Consider the following 27,618-nt stretch of genomic DNA (forward strand, 5'->3'; position numbering starts at 1 on the left):
AAGAGTGCAGCAATAGGCATGGAGTTGTGGAAGCTACACTCACTAATTGACCTCACAGCAGACATCATAGTGCCAGAGGACAGCAGCAAGGGCACGTAGGCCTCACAAAAATTGGGGGAAAGATGAACAACAAAACGAGGGAAAGATGAACAACTTGGAAATCCCCATCCAATAGTGTGAGACTGCTGAACTCCAGGGACAGGTGAACAGCTTCCTGTTCACCTGTCATAGCTCATAGAATCATAGAATAGTAGAGATGGAAGGAGCCTGAAAGACCACCGAGTTCGACCCCCTGCTCAATGCAGGACTCCACCCTAAAGCATCCCTCTAAGCTTTGGCAGCCCAATACTGTCATCATAATTGCTCTTTAGCACTGTCCACTGAGGCAGGAGGGTTATGTCAGCAAGTAGCTGTTCAACTAGTCCTAAACCTGATTGGTGTTGGAGAAGGCTATCAATGGCTACTGGTTCTGATGGCCATGTGCTACCTCCAGTATCACCAGCAATAAGCTTATATATGCAAGTTGTTGGGGAACATGGGCAGGAGGGTGCTGTTGCACTCCTATCCTGCTGGTAGGTTGCTGATCGACAGCTGGTTGGCCATTGTGTGAATAGAGTGCTGGACTAGAGTACTAGAGTACTGTCACTTCAGGCACAGGTGAACTCAGTGGCAAAGAGCACCTTTTATCAGCTTAGGCTGATATACCAACTGCGCCCTTATCTGGACAGAGATAGCTTAGCTACAGTTATCCATGCTCTGATAACCTCTCGTTTGGATTACTGCAATGCGTTATACGTGGGGCTGCCTTTGAAAATGGTCCGGAAGCTTCAGCTGGTACAAAACAGGGCAGCACGTTTACTAACAGGGACTGGCTGGCGAGATCATATTACGCCAGTCCTTTCCAGCTTCACTGGCTGCCAGTCCAGGTCCGAGACCGATTCAAAGTGCTGGTATTAACATTTAAAACCCTAAACAGCTTGGGGCCAGGCTATCTGAAGGAACGCCTCCTCCCATATGTACCTGCCCGGACCCTAAGGTCATCCTCAGGGGTCCTTCTCCGCGAGCCCCTGCCAAAGGAAGTGAGGCAGGTGGCTACCAGGAGGAGCAGGGCCTTCTCTGCTGTGGCACCCCGGCTGAGGAATGAGCTCCCTAAGGAGGTTCGCTTGGCACCTACATTATATGCTTTTAGACGCCAGGTGAAGACTTTTTTATTCTCCCAGCATTTTAACAGTCCATAAATAAATTTTAACTTGGTGTTTTAAATTTGTAATTTTGCATTGCTGTTTTTATCTGGTTGAGCTTTTATATTGTATTTTATATTATGGCTTTATACTGTTGTTTTATACTTTGAATGTTTTTAATTTTTGTGAACCGCCCAGATTGCTCCGGCTATTGGGCGGTATAGAAATGTAATAAATTTTATTTTATTTATTTATTTCATTTATTACATTTCTATACCGCCCAATAGCCGGAGCTCTCTGGGCGGTTCACATAAATAAATAAATAAATAAATAGATGGACCCTTGGTCTGATCCAGCATCAGGGCTCTTCTTATGTTTGTGACCACTTCTCTATGTGGCACAGAAGTGTTTGGCACAGTGAGGATTCCCTGACATTATTATCAGTACGCCTCCCACCTCCATGCCATTAAGGATTCTGCCCCCTTCATGTAGTTATCATAATCTTGGTAAGATTTGGAGCAAGATCTGATACAATTAAAGGGGCACTAAGAACAATTAAGGGTGCAATCCTGTGCACATTTAGACAGAACAAAATCCTGCAATTCCCAGAACTGCCAGCCAGCACTGCTTTAGTCCACACCTTGATTTAGCATTTAAGCATCTATAAAGACTGGTCTATTCCGGCAGGGCTATCTAGTGGAATTTTAGGATATTTTTAGGATGTTTTAATAATGTATACTATGTTTTTAAATTCATTTTTATGTAATTTATACTTATTGTTGCTCTCCGCCTCGATCCAAACGAAGAGGTGGGTAAGAATAATTTATTATTATTATTATTATTATTATTATTATTATTATTATTATTATTAATAATAATGAAGTTGCCCATCTGCTCCTTTCCTTAAGCTGTCAGATCAGGATTTTGGGGCAACCTTCTCCTTTCCTCATTTGACCGGAATAACTTCCTGATTTAGATTAAGCATTTTAATTTTTTCCTGCTACCTTCTAGGATACCAAGAAAATGAGAAGAGTAGTCGTTGTGGAAGATTCCCTGCTACGTGAGATTAAAACCCAAGTATGTCGTGAAGACCCATGGACTCGGCAGGTATGCTGTCTCCCTGGAGCACAGATTAGAGATGTAACTGTAGGGTTGCCAAAGCTCATAAAGCCCAGAGACACATATCCTTTTCTTCTCATCCATGTGGGAACAAATGATGTCACCGAGCAGAGCCTCAAAGAAGACTTTGAAGGAAGGAAACTCAAGTACTTTGGGGCCCAGTTTTCTCATTCATCCTCCCAGTTCTTGGAAGAGGATTAGAAAGGGAAAGAAGAAGAATCCGAGTGAACGACTGGCTACGGAGGTGGTGCTGACGCAAGAGTTTTGGATTCTGGGACCACGGGCTACGCTACTTGGAAGATGGACTGTTGGCAAGGGATAGATTGCACCTCACAAGGGCTGGAAAGAATGTGTTTGGTCACAACATGAAGAACCTCATCAGGAGGGCTTTAAACTGAATCCTATTGGGAGGGACGTAAACTTTGAGGCAACAATGGATGAAGGTTCATGCATCATAACACAGAGAACAGCTCCAATAGCACCCCAAAATGGTGTTCACAACAATGTAGAATAAAGCCAGACTACAAAGCACATGGTCTTCAATGTCTACTTATAATGCCCAGAGTATTGGAAACAAACAGAATAAACTTGAACTCTTAATACATGAAGGCAAATACAAGCTATCCTTGACTTGATACTGACTTATAGGGATGACTTAGTGGATAAAGTGGCAGTTAGGGGAACTCTGGGGAGAAGTGACCACGTCATACTTGAATTCTTGATTTTAAAGGAAGCAAAAGCTGAGTGTAGCCATACACATACTCTGGATTTTAGGAAAGCTGATTTTAATAAACTCAGAACTATGATAAGTAAGGTCCCGTGGCAAGGGAGCCTAATGAGAAAAGGAGTCCAAGATAGGTGGGAGTTTTTTTTAAAAAAGGAAATTTTAAAGGCACAATTACAAACAATTCCAAGAAGGAATAAAGATAGAAGACAGCAGAAGAAATCAATATGGCTCCACAAAAAACTTAGAGATGACCTGAAAACAAAGAAAAAGGAAGGCCAGGCTACAAAAGAAGAGCACAGACAGGGAGCACAGAAGTGCAAAAATGGTGGTTCAACTGCTTAATGAGGGTGGCAAAGTGATCACAGATGACAAAGAAAAGGCCAAAGTGCTCAATTCCTACTTTGGCTCAATCTTCTCCCAAAAGCAGGTCTATGACCCCCCTGGAAAAAGTGAAGCAGAAGTTGAGGGAGCAGGATTGCAGTTTGAGATTGATAAACAAATGGTCAAGGAACACCTAATTTCTTTGAACAAGTTCCAATCTCCAGGGCCCGATGAACTGCATCCTAGAGTAATGAAGGAACTAGCAGAAGAACTCTCAGAACCACTGTCTATTATCTTTGCAAAATCAAGGAAGACGGGTGAAGTGCCGGACAACTGGAGAAGGGTATCTTCAAAAAGGGCAAAAGGAGGTGTCTGGGAACTGCAGACCAATCAGTCTGACATCCATCCCTGGGAAATTTTTGGAGCAGATTATAAAAACTTCCTGACTGTTAGAGCAGTACGACAATGGAACCAATTACCCAGGGAGGTTGTGGGCTCTGTCACACTAGAGGAATTCAAGCGGCAGTTGGACAGTCATCTATTACGCATGCTTTAAGGTGGATTCCTGCACTGAACGGGTGGGTTTTTTTTGGCCTTGTAGGCTCCTTCCAGCTCAACTATTCTATGTTTCTAGTGCAATTATTATTGTTCTATATTGTGTGTAAAATATTGTTTTAAACATCTTAAGCTTACATCTTTTACTTGCATCCCAATTCAATAGCTGTAAGCTGAAGTATTGTCCATTCTTACCACATTGGTCTTTAATTGGGCCTTGGTTTGCACCTCCTTGTCCAATCAAGACACATAAAAACCAAACGAGAGGGGAGCCCACTCTTCCTCTAGAAACTGTATTGTGGGTTACAATGTCTCAGAGTTGTTACCTCAAATTAGCTGCTGGTGAATGTGATTCAACCAAGTAAATAAGACACATCAATAGCATCTGTACTTACTGATAAGGTCACCTCTGTCCAGTAGTAACTCTAAATCCTTGTCAGTTATTACTTTCTCTTTTGATCCTTTAATCTCTCTGTAAGAGGAAAGAAAAATTATTTTCAAAAAGACAAGCAAATTACAGCTCAATACTATGCATGGTTCCTCAGAAAGTCTTTGTTGTTTATTCGTTCAGTCGCTTCCGACTCTTCGTGACTTCATGGACCAGCCCACGCCAGAGCTTTCTGTCGGCTGTCGCCACCCCTAGCCTCCCCCAAGGTCGAGTCCGTCAATGGGCCTTATTCCACTGTAAATGTGTTGTGAATTGCCATAAAAACATCATGAAAACATTTCTGCTATCCAAGGGTTTATTTTTCTGTGCCTTATGTTCTTCTTATATTAACTACTTGCCTGTCCTTATGAGCAGAACATACCTGTCATAGTCCCTGGATTGTAGCAACTCCATTAACTCCTTGGGATCCAAGCAGCTCTTTGACTGGTTTACTCCAAATTTGCCACCTTTGAACTGATCTTGAAGACAAACAAGAAAAAGACACCTTAGTTATAGCATCACCATTTTGTCAGTCATTCTCTTAAAACATGAATAACCGCATCACAGTTCCACAGTGTTAGCTCATCAACACACTGCCGTACCGACACCTCAATGCAGACACACACACACACAATTAAGGATCAGACAGCACTCTTCAAAGACTTGAAAGGCTGTCACCCAGAGGAGGGCCAGGATCTCTTCTCGATCCTCCCAGAGTGCAGGACCACAGAATAATGGGCTCAAGTGACAGGAAGCCAGATTCCAGCTGGACATCAGGGAAAACTTCTATTTAAGAAGCCCCCAAACTTACGTTCCTGACCTTAGATGCATCTGCAAGAAGACCCTGGACATGTGAATTTATTATAACGAATTTCCTTTTTTAAAGTAACTACTTAATTTTCATTAGATAGTTATATTTTTGTAATGTTATTTTTTAAATGATTTTTGTGTCTCTACTGTTGTTTGCCTGTTTGCACTTTGCTTGGTTACGCAGCAGGGTGTCTCAAAACCGATTAGGATATGTTCTGAAACAAAATCAAATTAACAAACAACAAAGAGCATGCATTTTAATCCAGATATTTCCATCTATTTACATATTTTTGTGAACAAAGGTCTAGTCAGTTTAGTCACTACCTTTTTATCTCCTCATCCCAAAATTAAACTTTCTTTTTCTTCTATTTTCCAGAAGCTGTAAATACCACACTTTCAAGGGAATGTAAATACCACACGTTCCAGCAAACTAGCTAGCAAAAACATTTAAGCGTGCAGAAAAGGATTCATATGTCTAGCTCTATCTCAGACAATTCAGGTTTGTGAATTATATTATGCAGTCCTGTCCATTACAGATGGCAATTTCCACTTAGGTAACATATAAGATGTGTATTGATTAATTTAAAAAAAATAGGTAGACATCATATACAGTTTGGCATATGTTTCATTTTCCAAAATGGCTGTCAGCCATCTCTTATGAACCATGGCACAAACATCTATAACATTTATGTCAAACTATAGATTTTTTGGTGTAAGAACGCAATGGCAACACCCCTAAAGCTGTGACAGTGAACCTTTTGAAATTATACAGAAAGGTATCAAAATATTTTTAATAATTCTAAGTTGTAAAAAAAATATAGATGAAAATTGTTTAATATCAAAAACTCTGTATGCAGTTCATCCAAAAGAGGACCTCTCCTCTTATTCCATGACTGCGAAGTTTGTTCAGAAATCTTTGGTGGGGGACTTTATCAAAAGCCTTTTGAAGTCCAAGTAAACAACTTTCACCAGATCACCCGTCTACATGTTTGTTGACACTCTCAAAAGAATTCTAGTAGATCTCGTATTAGGTCCTGGGCAGCACCACTTAGGATTAAGTCCAGGGTTGCCTCCCCTCTGGTCAGTTCCATGACCAACTGTTCCAGGCCACAGTCATTCAGGACATCGAGAAATTTAACCTCTTTGTTATGACTGGAATATGAATTTATCCAGTCAATGTGAGGATAATTGAAGTCACCCATTATTATTATTATTATTATTATTATTATTATTATTAATTATTATTTTTAAACAGAGGACTTATCACTCCCTCCTTTAGGCAATACAGAAACACACCTTGCAATAAAGAAACATTCACCACTATCTTTGCACACTTGGCTTGACCCTGCCTTGCTGCTTTTCTAAGCCAGGAAGGGCAAGGGGTCCAGCACACAAGGGGCAGGCCTCAACTCTCCAAGGACCCTGTCCACATGCTCAGGCTGTACAAATTGAATATATCCATTATAGCTGGACAAGCACAAGGCCAAAGTTACACCCAGTATCCAAGTCAACAGAGATGTGATCTACTTTATTTGCAAAGTGTTGTGCAAATTGGTCACATGGGCCAGAGCATAATAGGCCTTTGACCACCCATAAAAGCTCTGTTGATCGACACTGCGCAGACGCAATGGTGGCAAAGTACGATTTCTTCGCTACCCTCAGTGACAATGAGTTGGCTTTCAAATAAATAGGTTTTCAAACTGCATCCCATGTTCAGTCAGATTCATCCCAGGTTTTCTGCCAACATCACTCTAGGTGCTGTCCCACTTATTTCAATGCCCCCGGCTCCCTGGAAAACCAGGGACCTAGTTTAGTTCCACTCTGTGGGAGAAGATGCTCAAGAACTATCACGTCAACACTTCCCCATTCCAAGGTTCAACAGAATCAATCTCAGCTTTTAAAGCTCAGCTAAAAACTTTTCTTTTCCCTAAAGCTTTTAAAACTTGATGTTACTCGGACTTTAGACTGTTAGTTATACTGTTAGTTTTTCCCTACCCTGTGCCTGTTTACCCTACCCAGTGCCTGTTTGCATTCTCTCCCCCTCCTTATTGCTTTACTATGACTTTATTAGAATGTAAGCCTATGCGGCAGGGTCTTGCTATTTACTGTTTTACTCTGTACAGCACCATGCACATTGATGGTGCTATATAAATAAATAAATAAATAAATAAATAAATAATAATAATAATAATAATAATAATAATAATAATAATAATCCGGATCCGTCAGTCTCCTGGGCAGGACTCTTAATTGGCATCCCATACTTGCAGAGGCTCAAAGTCCTAGTAAGTCTACACCCCACCCAGTAGTGTTCTGTTCATGACAATGGAACTTTGGAAAAAATTCCACCTCAGATCACCATCATCTCACCCAATGCAGATAACCAGATCAAGACTGTGCCTTGCCGAATGAGTGGGGCCTGATACCAGTTGACACAGCCCCCATTGTTGCCATTCAGGCCATGAAGTCCTGAGCCACGAGGCGGCCTCAGCATGTGTGTTGAAATTTCCTAGTACATTAAGTCAGGGAGACTCGAGCACTACCCCTGAGACCATCCTGACTAGCTAAGGAAGGGAGACAGTTGGACAGCAGGGCAGAGAGTAGATCCGCCTTCTGATACAGACTTAAAATTGGAGGCTTGTGAGATGGGCCCCCTGTACAGAAGAGAATCACAATAGATCATTATGTCGTCCCCGCCCTCCCATCTCCAAATCCTTGCCTGCTGCGTTATGGAAGACACCACATGGGCAAATCTGCAAGAGATTTAATCCCTCAGTCTCATCCAACCAAGACTCCATGATAGAGGCCAGGTCAGCTTCCTATTCACTGACCTGGCATTCAGCAGCAGTCCCTTCAACTAGGGCTGTGCTCTGCTTCTCTTCGGGTTGGAGAAGCAGATCGGGGTGCTTCGCTTCCCCTTAAGGCGGAGGCGAAGAGGATCGGGGGGGGGGGGGCAGCAGAGCGTCATGGAGCGGATCAAGATGAAGGCGGATCCTTCGCCTCGATCTGGAGCTCCAAAAAAAAGGTAAGGGTGCTTTACCTGGCGCTGCCGCCGCCCGTGCAGCAACAGCGGCAGAGCAGTCTTACCTGGTCCGTCACGGCCCGTTGCCGGCTTCACTTGAGCTCATGGCTCAACCCGGAAGTGAAAGCCCCAAGCCACGGGTTGAGCCGCGGGCTGAAGTGAAGTGGTTGACAGGCCGCAACGGATGCAGATAAGGGGGAGGGGGGGGCTTACCTTGTGCCGCTGCTGCAGTCTGTGCAGCGACGGAGCCAGGTAAGGGGACGGGGGGGGGAAGGGTCTTACCTGTGTCTGTTGCGTTCCGGCGGCGGCTTCAACTGAGCCCAAGGATTCAAACTGGAAGACCAGGCCGTCTGGTCTTCCTGTTTGAGTCCTTGGGCTGAGTTGAAACCGCCGCCAGAATGCAACGGACGCAGGCAAGGGGGGGGAGGGCCTTACTTGGCGTCGCCCCCGCCGCTGCGGAGATCCGATTTGGAACCGGAGCTCCGCAGCGAATCATAGGCGAATCGATGTGGGGCGAATCGGATTGGGGGGTCCGTGTACAGCCCTACCTTCAACCCAGGAAGAGAAAAGGCAATATATTACATGCTTTCTCTTTCTGTATAAATTCAACAGGTTAACTGATATAGCATTGAGGTTGTAACTACAATCTTTGTTAAACCAAAACCCCTTATAATTTGACATACATTTTATGGATATTAATGATATAGGGGCTGGCAGCCATTTTTTGAAAATGATTTCCACAGACTGATGCCAAGCTGTTCATGATGTGTACCTAATTTCCTCCCCCCCTCCCAATCTAAAACATGTCTTCTATGTCACCCAGGTGGAAATTCGCATCAATAATGCGATAGTCCTATGGAAATCTATAACAGAGACAGTATCACCAATTTATACCAGCAACATATACAGATTTTAGAAAAGTGACAATCACAGTTACTGGTGCAACAAGGAAAAACTCAATATGGATTTATAAGGGAAATGAAATTATTACTAACTTTTGTGGATAACCAGCTTCTCCAATTTCCTTTTGGCTGCAGCTCTCTCTACAATCTTTTGGTCGATGGTATTTGCAGTTACAAAGCGATATACAACCACTGGCTTTGTTTGGCCAATTCTATGACATCGGTCTTGGGCCTGAAGGTCAGACTGAGGGTTCTAAGGAAAGAAAATATGTGAAAAGGAATTCAGTAACTAAAGTTGTACTATTCAATAACTAATGTATCAGATTAATGTTTTTATTTTTTTCCAGGCAGTACAAGTTTCCCCCAAGTTAAGAGTTCTGGCCTCTTGTCGAAGAACTGTTTCCGAAGTAATGCTTGGGGGTGGGGGGATTACAAAGAAACCCAGCTATACAGAAAAAATAATGAAGTTGGTGACCTTTTATCGCTATTATTATGCAGAAGACTCAAGTTTTCTCTCCCCTGCATTAATTATTTGGTGCCTGGTGTTTAGGAAAAGCACCCGATGAGCACTAGAAGCTGCCTTCTTGGTCCAGGGGAGGGGACCTGGGACAGTCTGCATTCCAGCACTGAGCTACGGGCCCAGACATACCCCATCACTGAAGTATTATCTTCTCCATAATACTTTGTAGCTATTACCTGTTGTGGTAATGCAGGGAATGCACTACATGCAAAGTATATGTACTTTGCTACTGAGCAACGGGCTCTCCCATCCTATCTGGCCAACAGAAGAGTTTTGCACGTGTACTAATGAGCTGGGCTTTTATTAAATTTTCTTTTCCCAAGTTATTTCCATGTAATTTTTAAAATGTAACTTGATTTGAGGCTTTTAGTTTGGATAGGGATAAGAAAAATAAAATTCTTTAAATGAAATATGAATTTCTGAAATAAAATCTTGTGAGCGTCACACTGTTTTTAAGAGCCGTAGAAACTGGCATGCTTTCCACTACCACCACCCCTTCTTGAGTTTTTTAAAATATACATACATGGATTTGTATCTATCCATACCAATTCCTGAATATAAAATGCATATATAGAAAAATACAACATTCTAGCAACATTTTAGCGGACCAGTTATCCAAATAAAATCCATCTGAAGGTGGATTCTCCATGCCACCCATTCAACAGGTCCTCAATCCACTGCATTATAAGTGGTGAGCTTTTATCTTTCAAATGTTGCAATATTATTCTTTTAGCTGTCAAGAGGACGAAGAGAACCGATTTAACACTGACATTCATTCATTTCTATGAAGCCGGTAAATAATTTAAAATTATTTTATATTTTAAAGACTGTTACAGTGTAATAACCTCTTTCGAAAAGGGCACAACTACTGGTCACTGACAAAACATATGTTTAAAAGAAGCATTAGCTGTATTGTACGGTCAGCAATTAGCTGAATTAGACAGTCCCTTATTAAAGAGACGTTGTGGTGTCAAACAGACATGAATCCAAATTTTTTGCTGAACAACATGGAGCCTAAGATTCATAGATGCAACAGGTACAGGTGCCAATGTGGCAATCCACCATCTAAGCAGAATGAGACCATCCAATTACCTAACCCATTCCTGCTTGAAACCGTGTATATCTTATTCATTCTCCATTAGCAATTATTGATGGACCTGGACCTTGGGTCGCTTTGGTTGACCAGCCTCAGTCAGCGCTTCCAATAACGACTGAGACTCTGATGCTGTAAAAATGGCTGGGCCAAATGTAAACACTAACAAATGCTGCAATTGCAAGGACTGCCGTTCAGCCATACTCGGCAAGTCATATTTATTTGGCATGCAGGATAGAAAACAACAAGAACTCATCATCAGCACCAACAGGTTGTTCTAAAGCACAAATCACTTAATTTGTTCATGTTTTAAAAACAATTTTTAGATCTTGACTGCCCTATGTGGCATGAGAAGCTGGCACAGCTAAGCAAAACCAGGCAAGCTTTTTATGGTAAACCACAACCTGAATTTAAGGGGTAGGGAAGAGGATTATGGCTATTATTTTCCCCATCAGGCAAGTGCTCATCAAGCAGCATTGAAGAACTGTTTCTAAACTTGCACCAGATTTCAGGAATAATTTGATGGGGCACCGCTGGTGTCTTCCATCACAAGAGGACTACAGTCCTTCTCTGAGTGTGGAGTTCAACACAAAGCCGTTTGAGATCAGGGCCTATATCTCAATGTAAATGTATCAGTTTGCAAAACATACCCAGTCACTATCATAAATTATTACAGTATCTGCTGCAGTCAAATTAATGCCAAGACCTCCAGCCCGCGTGCTCAGCAGAAACATAAAAACCTCAGCATCTGTGTTAAAGTTATTCATCTGTAAAAGACAGAAACAATATGTAGAATAAGGAGATGATTTCCCCAAGCAAACAGTAACAAACACAAAATAGCTGGTTTGTCTTTCAACATACAACCTTCCAGGGAAAGCTATAGGCGTGTGTGTGTGTGTGTGTGTGTGTGTGTGTGATGTATCATTCATACTCTGGTATGCTACTGTGCAGAGTCATTACAGAGTCTAAACTCTCTTTTTAACTGTAATTGGAGAACGCTCTTCCAGCACTGGCAATTTGTTATTTGAACATTTCCACAAGAATTCTGCTACTGTTCCTTAGTACATTTTCTCCATAGATCACCCCCTTATGTGTTTGTTGGAGGGGCATACTGGGGCTGTGTTTAGACAACATGAAAACCCACAGTTCAACAAACAACCCTCACGCAACCACTGAAAGTAGGTGTTGTGAGAACACCCTCATTGAACAAGCACCTTTAGCCAAAATGTAGGGCTGAGAAGATTCAGAAAACTGGAATCTTGGAAACAGTGGAAATTTTGACAGTGCCTTCTCTTCCTAGCAAATAGCAAGCTGAAACACACACACACACCCCCCACACCTATATGGTACATTTAGAACCCTGCCCAAACGAAAATCCATCAGATGAAGCTAAAAAGGGAAAGAGTTCAAGATGTGAGGAGAGCTGTTGCAACCACAGCTCTCCTCACATCCTCAATTTGTCACGAGAGCCTCTGCCTAAATTTGTCATCAACACATATTAAGACATAATATCATGCAGCATTTAAATAGCGCTTCACATACATTGTATTGAAATCCTTACAGCAGATCTTTAAAGTAGAGCAATATGATCTCTATGCTGAAGAGGGAGGGGGAAGACGCTGAGGCTGCCTCTTGGTGAGTCCATGGCAAAAGAAATACTGAAGACAGGGACTCTCTGATTAAGAGCTCGATCCAGGGCCCTATCCTACAGCAGCACTCATGTATCTCCAGCTAAGCTTCTCTTCCTTTTCCCATATTACTATTTTTTTTTGTTTATATATAGCTTTCATATGTGACACAAAGAACCAAGTAAGCTAAGCGCATACGCCTCCCAGGAAAGAGTCACCTACATTTCTCTCTCTCTCTGCATAGGACATGGTTCCATCCAGGCGACTGAATTGGTAATTCCTCAGATAGCAGTAGTCCATCAAAATATCCAACATTTGTGTCATTTGTGAGAAGAGCAGCACCTATATAGAGTAAAGACTTCTCAGTAACCTTAAGCCAAGTGTTCAAGTAACTGTTTTTTACACCACAAACAAATACCTTGTGTCCTCGCTTTTTTAGTTCTGGAAGCATGCGATCCAAGAGTAGAAATTTGCCTGAACTCTTCACTAGTTCCTCATCAACCTTGATGTGAGAAAACACACAATTTATATCAAATTTGCATTAGAAATGACTGGTTTTACACACTACCTTTTTCTGCCCTTCTAGTAATCATAAAGAGCCACGATGATTTTCAGCCCAGATGGGGCTTCTTTCTCTTGAGGAAGGTAATTTATTGCTCTGACTGTGGTGTTTTATGCAGCCACTAGAGCATATATGAAAAGGTATATAAGCATCGTTTAAAACATGCCAAATTGGTTTCATTCCAATGGGCAATACAGCAAGGTGTATTCTCCCAAGTCACCTGCTGTTGACTTGGGAAAATTTTTGTGGGCCTGAGCAACTATCTTTTGTACTCTGTTGGGGGGTGCTAGAGTTTGACAGAGACCTGCTTGAAGAGAGGTGTGAGCTTTCTTCGCATGTATTTTCTGTATCCATTTTCTATCAATAAACTGTCATCTTTTTGAACAAGTGGTTTTGTTTCATCTTGGTAATTTAAAGAATCTACTCTGACTGGGACCTAACCAAATGAGGCCTACAGATCAATACACATAAAATTCTGTTCTAATGTCTTCAATTGCTCTTCAATTGAGCAATTCAGCCCCTGCCAAAGGAAGTGAGGCAGGTGGCTACTAGGAGGAGGGCTTTCTCCGCTGTGGCACCCCGGCTGTGGAATGAGCTCCCCAGAGAGGTCCGCCTGGCACTTACACTGTACTCTTTTCGTCGCCAGCTGAAGACCTTTTTATTCTCTCAGTATTTTAACACTTAATTTTAACTTAAATTTACATTTTACTGTTCTAACATTGTATCATTCCTATCTAACTAACTATCTATCTATCTTTGTATCTTATATCAATTTTGCTGCGTGGTTTTATCCTGGTTGTGCTTTTTATACTGTATTTTGTATTTGTGTTTTAACCTGTTGGTTGTTTTATTATGGTTTAAATTTTTGTGAACCGCCCAGAGAGCTTCGGCTATTGGGCGGTATAAAAATGCAATAAATAAATAAATAAATTCAACTGTACTGAAAAAGTTCCATTCACACACACGTACACACTCTTGTGAAGAGCTGATTTTATTTGATCACCCAAAGCAATCAAACACAAGCAGCTCTTCAAACAACACTGAAATTAACAAAACCCTTCTAAGTGATTAAAAGTAGAATCCTATGTCTAGGCAGATGTTTCACTGAATTCAGTGGGGCTTAATCCAACATAAGTGGGTATAGGGTTGCAATTTAAAGCAATTACCTTAAACTGTTGTGTGGTTGAGTCCAGTGGATATTCAATAAGGTATGGGTGATTGCAACACTTCCTTAGCAACATCATAATGTTTTGCAACTTCAGGTTGACTTCTGAATCCAAAGGTGCATTCATTTCTATCACTGACCTTGCAAACGATAGGTAAGTTTGTAAGCATGACAGAATAAAACTACGAATTCTAGTATAGACAGAATCCAGCTAATGTAATTAAATGTTGCATCTCAAGACACACTCTCCAAAATTACTGTTTTAGCACTAGCATTGCTGATATACTGTAGAGTGTCTTATTTGTACAAGATCAGACTTTACAGGGGGGAAAAATATCTTGAAAGCTTCTGCTATGAAGCTATTTCCATCTTTACATAAGTACCTTTCTTTTTCAACTTCGCCTTGCATTTTATTGACCAGTTCTTCGAGTTTATCAGGGAAGTCACTTTCATTGAGTTCACGATAACTAACCACTTTCCGACTGCGTCGCTTTGGTCGGCCTGAAGAGCTCAGCTCAATAGGTTCCTCCTATAAAATAGAACAGTGACTCTGACTGCTACCCTTTCTCATGACCCATCCAAAACAAAACAGCCATGAAAAAAGTGTAAGCTCTCTACAGGTAGTCTAGTGAAACCAGCAGACTTGTTTCTAGCTCTGTTCAATTACCAAAAAGCATGCTAGGACTTTCGTATACTCCACACAATAAATGGAACATACATCACTCTGACCTTTCTTGAATAACAATGTGCACAAAATGGGGCTCCCATATCAAAATGATAGCACCACAAGGAAGATTATCTTATACTTTTGAGAAACACAGCTATAGTGTTTTGCTCATTGAAGCACCACATTATAATACAGACAGATGTGATTCAGTGACGGTGACCTGCAAGGTATGAAGTACATTTGCTCTCCTGACTGGAGACAACATGGTGTACATTTGCAGCAAGTGCAAACTAGTTGCGTTACTAGAAGAAAAGGAACAGTGAGTGGCCACTAGAATGTTTAAGGGAGGATGAAGAGTTCTTGGGGCAGAACACAGGAGGCACTGCGGTGGACCACTCAGAAAGAGCCGCAGGGTGGACAAAAGGAGGAGCAACCTGCATGGATGACACTGGCATACAGGAAGAAGAAACTCAGAAGGCATGATGCACCACGGGAGCTAAGAAAGCTCTTTGAGGCTCTTGCAGAAGAGAATGGTTCTGAGCGTTCGGGGAAGGTCTACAGCAAACCCTCGTTGGTCAGGGAGCAATGAGGGTTTGCTTGTAGGACTGCAAATGGTCGTTACTGCAGGCACACAGGTACAATATGATACAGCCCCCGCTCATTACCTCCCCTCTGTTTGAGTAGGTACCATTGATAAGCACTCTGAGTCCGATTCTGTAGCCAACTGTGGATCCACATAATAGTTGTTCCATCCAGCCCAAGAACAAGTCCTGCCAAAGTAGTATGGGAGAGTCCATGGCCAACCTAGGTAATTGTTGTGCTGCTCTAACAGTCAGGAAGTTCTTCCTGATGTCCAGCTGGAATCTGGCTTCCTGTAACTTGAGCCCATTATGATGTGTCCTGCACTCTGGGATGGTTAAGGAGAGATCCTGGCCCTCCTCTGTGTGACAACCCTTCACGTACTTGAAGAGTGCATACACACACACGCTATTTTTATAGATACATTTTTATAGATACAGCCAGAAACAAAAGGGTACCCCATTTGTAGCTGAATAGATAACAACACACGAATTCAAAGCCACAAAAATGGCAGTTTAGGATTAACAGATCCTGTGTCAGGCTTCCAAAGCAAATACCTGTTCATTTCCCAGCATCTTTTGAATTGTCTTGTTTACAATGGCACTGTAGAAGGTTTCTTGTTTCTTTACAAGAGGCGCATAGACCACAACTTCACGCTTGGGAGGAACCTCTAGAGCAACATCTGATTTCAGTCTTCGCAGTAAGAAGGGAGTCAAAATCTAGAGTTTAAATATATATTTTTAAAAATCATACATTCCTAACAGCTCAAGCTCAAATGACAGAAATACCGCTCAGCTCAAAGGAACTACATTAGTAAACCAAGGACATGGGCATATATTTCCCCCCCTAGGTGTCCAGTTATTTTTATTAGACATTTTGATAGCAAGAATATATTTTGGTAGATCCCTTATAGCCCATGTTAGTCCTACTTAGAGTAGACCCACATGAGACATGGGACTCATGTCTACTCTAAGAAGGAACTAACATTGAATACAGCCCACTCTACTCAAAAAACTTCCTCAAAAGAAAAGTATTTCCAGTTTTGAAAAGGTTTTGCAACAATGGTTCAGAATATTAGTTGAAGCATATTCAGTGTAGTGTAGAGTGTTGGGCAGGGAGTCGGGAGATTCAGGTTCTACTTCCCACCCAGCCATAGAAGCTCCCTGGGTGACTTTGGTCCAGTCACAGGCCTTAACTAGACATAAGGTTTATCCCAGTTTCGTCCCTGCCTGCTCCCGGGATCCTGTGTGTGTCACTTAGATGAACAGGGATGCCCCCGGGACAATCCCGGGATAAACCTTAAGTCTAGCTAAGGCCACAGACTCTCAGCCTAACCTACCTCACAGGGTTGTTGTTGTGAGGATAAAATGAAGAGGAGGATTACATACACTGCCTTGGGTTTTTTGGAAGAAAAAAGGCGGGATAAAAATGCAATAAATAAATTAAAAAAGCATTTTCCAAGTCATACTAAAGCCAAAAGCTTCTGTGCATTCACTATCATGACACAATAGCCCTCTTCTATTGTAACTACCCACAGCAGAGGAAGCTAAAAACTAATAGTACCTTACAAAACAAGACCTTCTCAATTCACTCAGGAGAGGGTGTCCATGAAAGCTGATGCCATAATAAATTTGCTAGTCTTTGAGATAGCGCAAGTCTCTGTTGTTTTTGCTGCAAGAGACTTTTATGGCTACCCCTCTGAGAATTATTCTGTCTTTGGATGCAAACAACACTGCCTATACTGCAGACAGATAGGATTGATTGCTAACTTAAGCAACAAATGAACGTTCAGGTACTGAGTGCAAAAGAGATGTAATAACGAAGTAGAACCACCCAACATTTTGAGTAAATATGCTACTCATCAGGGACAAGAAATATACAGGGTACATGTGAATTTCTGTCCAAGTGCATATACATGGGATTATAATAAAACAATGTACTAAAATACTTTTAAGGAAAAGAATTTGTAAAGGACTTCGATTACTACTACATTTTAAGGAATGAAAACCAAGACCTGGTGCAGCATGTGCAAGATGTTCTGTTCTCTTTCGTTAGCAACAATATCTTCGGCAATTTCAGAAATACTAGTAATGTCAAACCAGGACTCAAAGCTGGAGGGAAAAAATCAGAATAGGATAACAAACGTAAGAATTCATGAGATTAAATTCAGTTCTCTCCTAAGAAAGCAGAGTTTATTTATTTGATTTGGACCCTCGCCTTTCTACCAAGAAATTGGCACTCAAGGCAGCTTATAATCATAGATAAATAAAATTTGATTAAAACAACAATGAAACAAATACAATGAAACAATTAAACACACAATAAAAAGTGTGCAGCCCAATAACCCTGTTTACATGCCACAAAGGTCTACTTAAATAAAAAAATGTCTGCCTGCCGGCATAAGGAGACCAAAAAGGGAGCCAACCTAGCCTCCCTCAGCACAGAATTCCACAGCCCCCTGAAAACAGCAGCCATTGAGAAGGCCCTCTCTAGTATCACCACGAAACATGCCTCTGAAGGTGGCGGTACTGGAAGAAGGCTAACCGCTAAAGATTTTAAGACCTGGGCTGGTTTGTATGGGAGAAGGTGGTCTTTCAGGTAGCCTGGTCCCAAGCCCTATACATAACCAGCACTTTGAAGTGCCCGGAAATAGACTGACACCCAGTGAAGCTGTTCTAAGAGGGAGTCATGCGCTTCATGTAAATACAGGTTGCTTACCTGTAACTGTAGTTCTTCGAGTGGTCATCTATGCATTCACACATATGGGCTTTGCGCCTGTGCAGAGACCAGACCGGAACCTTCTATAGCTGAGTGGAACGTTTTTGGCAGGAACCCCTCCCCCACGCTACCGCGCACGTCCATGGGGTTCCCGCCCTTACCTCAGTTTACAGGAGTCCGACATTGTGCCCCCATAAACATGAGTGTAATTTCAATAAAGTACATTCCACATATAACTGTGTCATTTGTAAGTCTCACACCACCAAGTGGGGATGGTGGGTGGGTTGTGTGAATGCATAGATGACCACTCGAAGAACTACAGTTACAGGTAAGCAACCTGCATTTCTTCTTCGTGGTCTCTATGCATCACACATATGGGCGAGTAGCAAGCTGACATATCTTTGGAGGTGGGTTGGTGCATCATCTGAAGATCTCCGAGAGCACTGTCCTTCCAAACGAGTAGTCGTGCCTAGCACGGGTGTCCAAACTGTAGTGCCTAACAAATGTGGACGGAGTGGACCACGTTGCAGCTCTACAGACTTCTGTCAAGGGAACACCTCTGCTGAAGGCAACAGATGTTGCGACAGCTCTGGTAGAATGAGCTGTCACAGGTTTCACAAGCTCTCGTTTAGAGATAGAGTAAGCAAGTTCAATTGTCTCTACAATCCAGCGTGACAGTTGCTGGCATGAAACAGGGAGTCCCTTATAAGGCTCACCATAACAAATAAACAATTGCTTTGTTTTCCTAAAACTCTCTGTCCTAGCCTTGTAAGAGGCAAGAGCTCTCCTTACATCAAGTGTATGTAAAGAAAACTCAACAGGTGTTGTTGGATTCGGAAAGAAAGCTGGTAGAGTGATATATTGGGACAGATGAAAGGTTGACACTACCTTAGGCAAGAAGGCAGGGTCTGTGCGTAACACAACCTTATCTTTGTGAAAGATAGTGTAAGGAGCATCTATCCTGAGAGCTCTAAGCTCACTTGCACGTCTAGCAGAAGTGATGGCTACTAAAAAGACAGTCTTGAATGTTAGAAGCCTAAGGTCAGATAAGGCCATGGGCTCGAAGGGCTTCTTTGTCAATGCCTGTAACACCACTGATAGGCTCCATGGTGGAACGATACTCTTTACTGTCGGTATCATATTTTTAAGCGCCTTTAAAAATTTCCTTGATGTTGGATGTACAAAAGCTGTAAAACCATCCATGCCTCGATGAAAAGATGTAATAGCCGCTAAGTGAACTCTGATGGAAGTGAGTTTGAGTCCCTGTTGATAAAGTGCCATAGGTATTTGAGAATCAATGACAAAGGGCAAGATTCAGGAGCTTGATCGTTTTCCAAGGCAAAAGTTTGAAATCTCTGCTACTTTGCCGCGTAAGATTTTCTCGTTGAAGGCTTTAGTGATGCCAACAATATATGGTCTACAGTTAAATCTTTGATACGAGGGGAGGAGTGGATGATATCCTCCATGCCGTCATCTTGAGGGTCGACAGGTTTGCGTGTCGAACCCTGCCCTGGTGTCGAGACAACAGTGTCGGTATCGGCGGGAGTCTGATGTAATTCCCGTCCGACAGTCGAAGGGCGTGGGAGAACCACGTCTGTCGAGGCCACCACGGTGTGATAAGGATGCAGTCCGACCTGTCCGACTGGATTTTGGCCAGCACCTTCGTCAACAGTGGAAACAGAGGAAAGATGTAAAGAAGATTTCCTTTCCAGGTTCTGGTGAAAGTATCTCCTAGCGAGTGCTTTCCTCTTCCTGCTCTGCTGCAGAACCTGGAACAAGCTGCGTTTTCTTCGGTAGCGAAGACATCGACAGCAGGGAGGCTCCAGTACCGAAAGAGAACGTCTCTTACTTCGGTATCGAGCTCCCATTCGTGGTCGACGTGGAAAGACCTGCTGAGGGCGTCCGCGATGATGTTTTCCTTGCCCGCTACATGGATCGCCGTCAGGTGAGTATTTCTCTTTATGCACCAGTTCCAAATCCTGAGTGCCGATCGATTCAGAGGATGAGACCTTGTCCCACCTTGTCTATTGATGTACGCCACTACCGTGGTGTTGTCCGTCGCGATCAGGACGTTTCGGCCCTCGATCATTTGTGAAAAAGTTTTTATTGCATTCTCCACTGCTAGCAGTTCTAGGTGATTTAAGTGCATTATGCCTGTTACAGGTCTAGAAATCATTGGTCTGATGGCTTTGGTTATATTCTCCCTCCTTTTCTGAGGACTGGAATTGAGACAGGTGGACCCCTGGGAGCTGGATGCAAGAATATCTATATAGGAATAAATATGCATCCCCTGTAGCCTCAGGTGAGCAGTGAAAGCTCTGGGTTAAGTGTATGTACCCCTAAGGATCCCTTGGGAGGGAGAAGAACACCTGTGAGAATCAGACTGATCGCCAGAGGCTTTATACCTAAAGCAGGTGTGGTCCTCCAGGTGTTTTTTGTCTCCACCTTCCATTAGCCCCAGCCAGCATGGCCAATGGTCAAGGAATAATGAAAGCTGTAGTCCAACAGTATCTGGAAGAGCCACATATTCCCCACCCCTGAACTAAAGCATCTGAAGACTCACAGCTGAAACTGTGAAAGGAATGAATATTAGGCTGTTTTTCTTAATAGGTAGGAAGGAATTTGTCTCCGCCTCTAGAAGCACTCTCTCTCGTATCTAGGTATGGCCAAAAGAACTTGAGTGTTAGAGAAGTTTGATTATTCCATCTGGGTTGGTCTATCCTGGTTTTAACCTATAAAGCCTTACATGAGTTGGGACCGCAATAGCTGACAGAACGCCTCTCCCAAGATGAACCTACCCGTACACTACGCTCAACATCTAAGGTTCTCCTCCGGGTGCCTACTCCGAGAGAAGCTCGGAGGATGGCAACAAGGGAGGGGGCCTTCTCAGTGGTGGCCCCTCCCCCCATTATGGACCGATCTCCCCGACAAGGCTCACCTGGTGCCATCTGGTGTCACCTGGTGTTATATTTTCAGTGCCAGGTCAAGACTTTTCTCTTCTCCCAGGCATTTCACAGTAAAAAATTTTTTTGAACTGACCCCAGAATAGTTGTTTTTAAATGGATATTGTCTGTTTTTGTTTTTTATTTTAAATTTTGTATATTTGTTTTTAATGTTCACGGTCTTTAATCTTTGTAAACCACCAAGAGAGCTTCAGCTATGGGGCGGTATAGAAATGTTCATCATCATCATCATCATCATCATCATCATCATCATCCCTATTTCTGATGAAATTCTCACTGAGATCCTGCACCTAGTACACTGGCAGATTGGTTATTAGAATTCCAGTTGGAGGCAGTCTCCTTTTACGATAGGGCAGAAAGAGTGTGACTGGGTCCATGCCACGACTTGGTGCTGGTAAAGCACTGCCCCAGGATGGCCTCCCTCTGTGGCAAGGACTTTGCGCCATGAGGCACCTCTTTCCAGAGAAGGGTCTGGTCACTGCCCATCTGAGGGAGGACATCTCACGGAAGCATTCCTCAACTGACCAGCCACCGTTGTTTATTGGTTCTTCCTTTTAATTTGCTGTTTTAATCTTTTTCCCCCCTTTAATCTTTTTACTGTTTTATACCTATGTACACCGCTCCAAAATCTATTTTAGATATACAGCAGCATATAAATATTGTAAGGAAATCATTAAGAAATAAGGGTGGGAAACAACCGTCAGGCTACTTTGCCCTGTGTGACAAAGCTCCATCAAGCCCCCAAGCTTTGGAGTTAGGCAGGAGCAGAATTGGGGAGGGGGCTTCCCACACACGAAAAGAGGCAAAAGCTTATTAGCAATAGCCCTCCCTGTTGGAATGAAAGGGAGGAGCAACCCATGTAAGAATACTCCACTCCTCTAAAGGAGACTGTATGTTTTATTTTCACATGTTTAAAGTTTGAGATTGACACTTATGTGGGAATGTTGGACTATAACATATATTTTCAGACAGAACCTGGTACAAAACAACAGTTGATCACTGCTTACCTTTTCAAATCATCAAACACATCAGGAAGCAGGAAATTAAGCAGAGACCAAAGCTCAGATAAGTTGTTTTGCAATGGAGTTCCAGTTAATAGAAGTTTATTGTCAGTGCTAAACCGTTTTAACTCCTGAACAAGACGACAATTCATATTCTTAATCCTGTGTCCTTCATCCACGATCAAGTATTTCCAGCAGAAGTTCTAGAGAAAAGAAATCATCTGTTATTTAAAAAATCAAAAACAGAAACCCATATGGGCTTCAGTTCTACCAAGTGTCTCTATTCAGCTGAATGAAAAACTGAACACATTGTAATGGAACTTGTAGCAAGAAATGCTTCCTTGCATGCAGCGTAAACAATGCCACTGATTGTTTTTACACTGGCAAGTTGTCCAGCCGTACCCATCTCAGTACTGTCTAAATGTTTTAGACAACAACCCCCATCATCCCTTGTCATTGGTCATGTTGACTGGTGGTGATGGGAGATGTGGTTCAAAACCCCTCTAGAGGACTAGACTGGGACTGGTATAGGCCAAATCACCTTTCAAGCAGTTACTTGCATTTCAAATGATCACTATGGAGATATCTATCAAATAATAGCATGGCCTGGGGAGTGAGAAGATGTGTAAACCTTCGCTGAACATTCCAAAATATAATTAAGGCCTGTGCATCAAAGCGAAGACCCCTGACAAGCCTCTCTTGCAGAATTTCCAAAATGGCTTTCTGCCTCAATCACCTGTTCCAAGCCAAATAAGAACTTCCAAGTATTACCATCCACCATATTGGTGAAACAGCACCTAGAAGCCAGAAAGGTGGTAAGGATCTATCCAGATGTGTTCAGCCGTTCCTGCTCAGCCACCAGGAAATCAGGATGCAGAATCAGCCCTGTACAGTTTCTTCCTCAGTGGCAAGGACTAATGTAGCCTGATTAAACCAGAGATCAAATCTGGAAACTAAACGTCTCTTTGACCAGGGGCAATACCTTCTGTTCCTTTACCCTGTAAACTGATACATTTGACGTCAGCACTTTTCATCCCTGAATCAACACTATGAGTTTGCACAAAGTATTTTATCAGGGACCATGAGCGGCCATATTGATAGAACAGCATTTCCTTACACACCTGAAGGTAATTTCTGTCTCTCATGGCTATTTCAAAAGATGTAATGACTACAGGATGGACATTCAGAGAACCTCCTCTCTTTCGAATTTTATGAATCAATGCACGCCGTTCTTGCTGGGTCCCATGATACAGCATTATAGGTATCTAAAATAATTTGTAAAAACAATTTTAAAATGTCATACAAATCACATGCATACATAACACAAAACTATGATCTAGCATTAAGGTAATTATCCCATTAATCACTAATTCTGAATCATTAACCAACCATTCATGTTTCGCCATGGTTAAGAACTGGCCAAATCAAGATGGTATATTATGGTTTAAGGTGGATTTGCATTAGCCGTGGTTTGCATCTGTACCACACAAATAATACTGAAACCAGTTCTTCCCACCCATACCTGCAATAGGACAAGAAAGACTCATAATGCTCCCTGTATATTTACTTCAGGAGCAGAGTTTAGCTAGGCAGCCTAAATCGTGCTTTCACTATATGTTTGGGTTCCTAACCAGGGTTAAAGTGACAAATAACTATTAGTGCTAATTGTGATTAACCATTACCTTTGGATGAAAAGGTCAATTAAATAAGACTCCCATGTAGACTCAGGTGAGCCACTAGAGAAATAATCAGTTTTGAAAATGTTTTCAGTGTAGGAAAAAGAATTGGAATAAAAGGGCTTTGTATCAATATTGATTATTCCTATAAGCACATTAAAGAACTTGTGGAGTTTTTAGCGTATATGAATATGTAGATTTGTTTCCATGAGATCAACAGAGGCTAGAAAGATTCCATCAGAACTTGCTTTATCACACACACAGTGGAGTAAACACCTGAGAAATTTTCTTTGGCGATTTTTCTAGCAAGGAAGTGCTAGGTTGCTCAGAGAACTCAAAATATATTGTCTTGAACTTGCACTTTGGAGGAAGAACAAACATCTGAAGAAACAGAAATGAGGTTTACACAATAACCTTCTTGAATAGTTTGAATCTCCCAACTCTCTTAAGAAGAAGTTTCCCCAACTTGGGGAAACCATCATGTTGGAACTCTCTAATCCTTAGGCTTAAATTGCCGTTTAAAAATAGTCATAAGGAATTATTCAGATGGTTTCAAAGGCTGTTTCTCTTATCCAGTAACAGAAGGGGAAGACTATGTTTCCTGGTTGTCCCCAAAAAATACCAGGAAAGGAGTATTAGCTAGAATAGCATTAGAGCTTGTGAGTTTTATGTAAACCAATAAATTTAGTCTGATCACAGTACCTTGCTTGACACAACGTGGACAAAATAGTGCAATAGCCAGCACAGCCGTTGGCCATGTTGGCTGATAATGGAATTTGTAGTTCATCACATCTTGAGGGCACCAGCCTGGGGAAGCTGCCATAGGGAGTCTTCAACCCGTATGTTGGATAGTGGAGGAAGGTGTGATCTCTGCTCCCTCCGTAGCTCCATATAAAACTAGCAAGAGGATGCATGCCTTGAGGTGACCTGAACTCCATCGCCCTGTGTGTTGCTGGTTTTCCCTCCTGAATCAGCCAAATGTTGCTTCTGCTTAGGAGTACTCTACATCTGCAGGCACCAGAACCTTAAAAGGAATGGCTGTGAGGCACTGCCATTTAAATATGGTTGCTGCTTAAAAGAAACACCTTTTCTTTCCTGCCTCACTTAAAAGCTTGGCATTATGAGCTTTATTTTGTTTTTAAAGCAAAACACCTTCCCTTATTTATGTTACTACGGGTGTGTGGGTGTGTGTGTCTGAGAATACTTGTGTCTCATGACTGTAGTGGGAGCCCAGGAACCTCTCTGGTAGAATAGAAACTGAGAAGGATTCTTCTCCCAGGAGATGGTTCCAGAAGCCTCTGTAAGTTCTGTACCTCTTAAAGCAGGATACCAATCATCACGATATGCCATCCTTCCATTGAAAAGAGTCTGTTTATTTTATTTTTTAAAAGGTATCTTACCTCAGGAGTAAATCTTCTGAATTCTGCCACCCAGTTAGGAAGCGTAGACAGGGGCCCGCAGACAAGGAACGGCCCAGCAACGCCTCTCTCCACCATTAAGGCTATTGTTGCAATACATTGGATTGTCTTTCCTAAGCCCATTTCATCAGCCAGAATACCATTGATGCCATTCTCCCACAGCATCTGCACACGGAGGGAAAATATGCTTTGTGTGTGCATAATGGGTACCCACTGAAAGTTGAAACCCCTTATACGTATAATACAAGTCATCATTTAGTACTTCCACAATGTTTATGTGAATACCGAGTTATGTTATTTTCAAGACTATTACTTGATTAATATTACGACTAGTGTTTAATTAATATTAATAGTTTTAGCTTCGAAGTGTACAGGCAAACCATGGATTAGGGATGTTTATTGGCTTTCATTTTCCATTTACTCAATATTCAAATCCATAGTATTGATATGACAGCTGTAGAATAGCTTCCTAGTGTACCAGCATACAAGAGAGTTATGGTAAACAATTCCTCTCATGTTGATGAAAATGAAGCATTTTTTGTCCAATTTCCAAATAACACCAAAGAGTTTTTCGAAATCTAGTTATCACCCCCTTAATTACCCCTAAGTATAGCAGTGGGATGATTACAGAGGAAAGGAATACCTGCTCGTTAATCTCCAATATTCAAATCTCTAGATGCAGTGGTCACTGGAAATGGAAGCACTGTAATCATAGTTTGTCAATTCAGGCATCACACCAAAACTTAGTTAAGCTTCCTTTGCTATGGTTTGGTACTAATTCTGAACTCTGCTACAACGTTATGCCAGAGGCAAGCAGGCAGGCAAATTAAGAGTTTTATGGTGCAGAAACAGCTATATCATATTGCACCATATGTTCAAGTTTGAGATCAGTGTCAACAACAGGAGATGGCATTAATGGCAAACCAATTGGAAACATGTACACGATTGTCTTTTACTCTTCTTTAACATGACTAATAAGATGATAAGGTAAAGTGTAAATTCATACCCTAAGCCATTCCATGCCTTCAACTTGGTACCACCTCATTATTCCTCCAATGAAAAGCTTTGGTTGCTGAAAAGGTATTGGCTGTCCGTTAAATTTTCGTATTGGGTCAATGAAATGCTTGGCATTGTGGCGCATTGCCTCGGCCAACCTGTCCTTAATAATTATATTTGAGTCCCCATTATTCTGGATTTCTTCTGCACAGAGTTTTGGAGGAGAGCTTTCAATCTATAGGACGAAGTTCACAGACAACTGATTATTTGATAAACACACTTGGCAAGGCTCAAAATAGATCTCATTTAGGTAAGCTACTTTAGTGATGATGGTTAAGTCTGACAAACCCAATGTTGTTTGTAAACAAAAAGCAGCCTCTAATGAAAACTATTCTGAGCTCAAGAAACTTTTTTTTAAAAAACTACTATTAAAGGCACTTCCTACAATTATACTATACATAGTCAACCGTTTTATACTACTACTCAAGTAATGAAACTTTGTACCATTTCAAGGCAGCAGCATTCACTGTAATAAGTTGTTAAGAAATACAACATATGAAAGCCATAAGCCCCCATAAAAATAGATGTGCAAAGAATCTCAGAGTCTGTAGAAATCTCGCATGTAGAAATCTCATTTTTAGTTGCAAAATTTAGGGTTTTTACTCAACATGAGAAGGACTACTGCTAGTCACTATTATCACCTGTGCATAGAGATGTAAAGTTTCTGGAAATTTTGATGCCATGGAAGAAACCCATTTTTTTCCGGGGGTTTCGGAAAAAAACAGATTATTATTTTTTTGGAAAATTTGAAATAATGCAATATTAGCAAGGAAGACCTAGGTTTAAATCTCTGTTCAGCTATGAAGCTTGCTGGGTGCCTTTCAAATAATCATAATCTCTTTGCCTGACCTACCTCAACAGGTTTGTTTTGAGGATGAGGAGCGGAGGAAGTATGTGCAGCCATTTGATTTCTTTGAAGGGTGGAATAAAAATGAAGTAAGTAAATATTTATTTAATAACATTGAATCAGAGACTTCATTTAAAAAAAAAAGTCATGATCCAATGGCTTCCTCCAAGGGGCCCCTGCCAAATGAGACAAGGCAGGTAACTGTAAGAGAGCAAGCCTTTACAGTGGTGGTATCCTGCATGTGAAATGCCCAGAGAATCGTCTGGTGCCTAGGTTATGTTTTTTACAGCACTAGGTGAAGACATCTTTTATTCTCCCAGTCATTTTAAAGACTGTCGATGCTTTTAGATTTTTGCACTAATTTATTTTTCTCCTTGTTTTATTTTGGTGTTTTGCAACCACCCAAGTGCCTTTATGAGAAGAATCGGTGACCATGTGCAGGTGCAAAATATGCCACACAAGAATGTGTGAATGCAAGCGTGAAAATCTCTAACAATAATCCTATATATCAAACCCAAGTTCAAAAATTTACTTGCACTTACCAGTAAAAAAAAGTATGTCGTTTGAATGTAGTTTCTGATTCAATGTTATTAGAAAAAAAAATGTTTACTGACTTCAGATATATTTCACCCTTCCTATAAGGAACCTATAGTGGTATACA

The 27,618-nt window shown here is 41.7% G+C and overlaps 1 protein-coding gene across 1 annotated transcript in view; it reads right to left on the reverse strand.

The window, feature by feature from the left end:
- The window catches only part of HELLS (helicase, lymphoid specific), a 37,511-nt gene that overhangs the window by 2,038 nt on the left and 7,855 nt on the right, over positions 1-27,618 (reverse strand). Inside the window, exons 8-21 of the mRNA XM_063133198.1 lie at positions 26,061-26,285; positions 25,037-25,219; positions 23,082-23,225; positions 21,967-22,163; positions 17,293-17,389; positions 15,836-15,997; positions 14,416-14,561; positions 14,034-14,172; positions 12,724-12,807; positions 12,528-12,647; positions 11,328-11,444; positions 9,158-9,317; positions 4,713-4,809; positions 4,299-4,375 (exon numbers count right to left, since the gene is read on the reverse strand). Coding sequence (XP_062989268.1) covers positions 4,299-4,375; positions 4,713-4,809; positions 9,158-9,317; positions 11,328-11,444; positions 12,528-12,647; positions 12,724-12,807; positions 14,034-14,172; positions 14,416-14,561; positions 15,836-15,997; positions 17,293-17,389; positions 21,967-22,163; positions 23,082-23,225; positions 25,037-25,219; positions 26,061-26,285 — 1,948 coding nt within the window. The remainder of the gene's footprint in view (positions 1-4,298; positions 4,376-4,712; positions 4,810-9,157; positions 9,318-11,327; positions 11,445-12,527; positions 12,648-12,723; positions 12,808-14,033; positions 14,173-14,415; positions 14,562-15,835; positions 15,998-17,292; positions 17,390-21,966; positions 22,164-23,081; positions 23,226-25,036; positions 25,220-26,060; positions 26,286-27,618) is intronic.

This window comes from Elgaria multicarinata, chromosome 8 (assembly GCF_023053635.1).
Source record: "Elgaria multicarinata webbii isolate HBS135686 ecotype San Diego chromosome 8, rElgMul1.1.pri, whole genome shotgun sequence".
In the NCBI taxonomy this organism is placed as follows: Eukaryota; Metazoa; Chordata; class Lepidosauria; order Squamata; family Anguidae; genus Elgaria; species Elgaria multicarinata.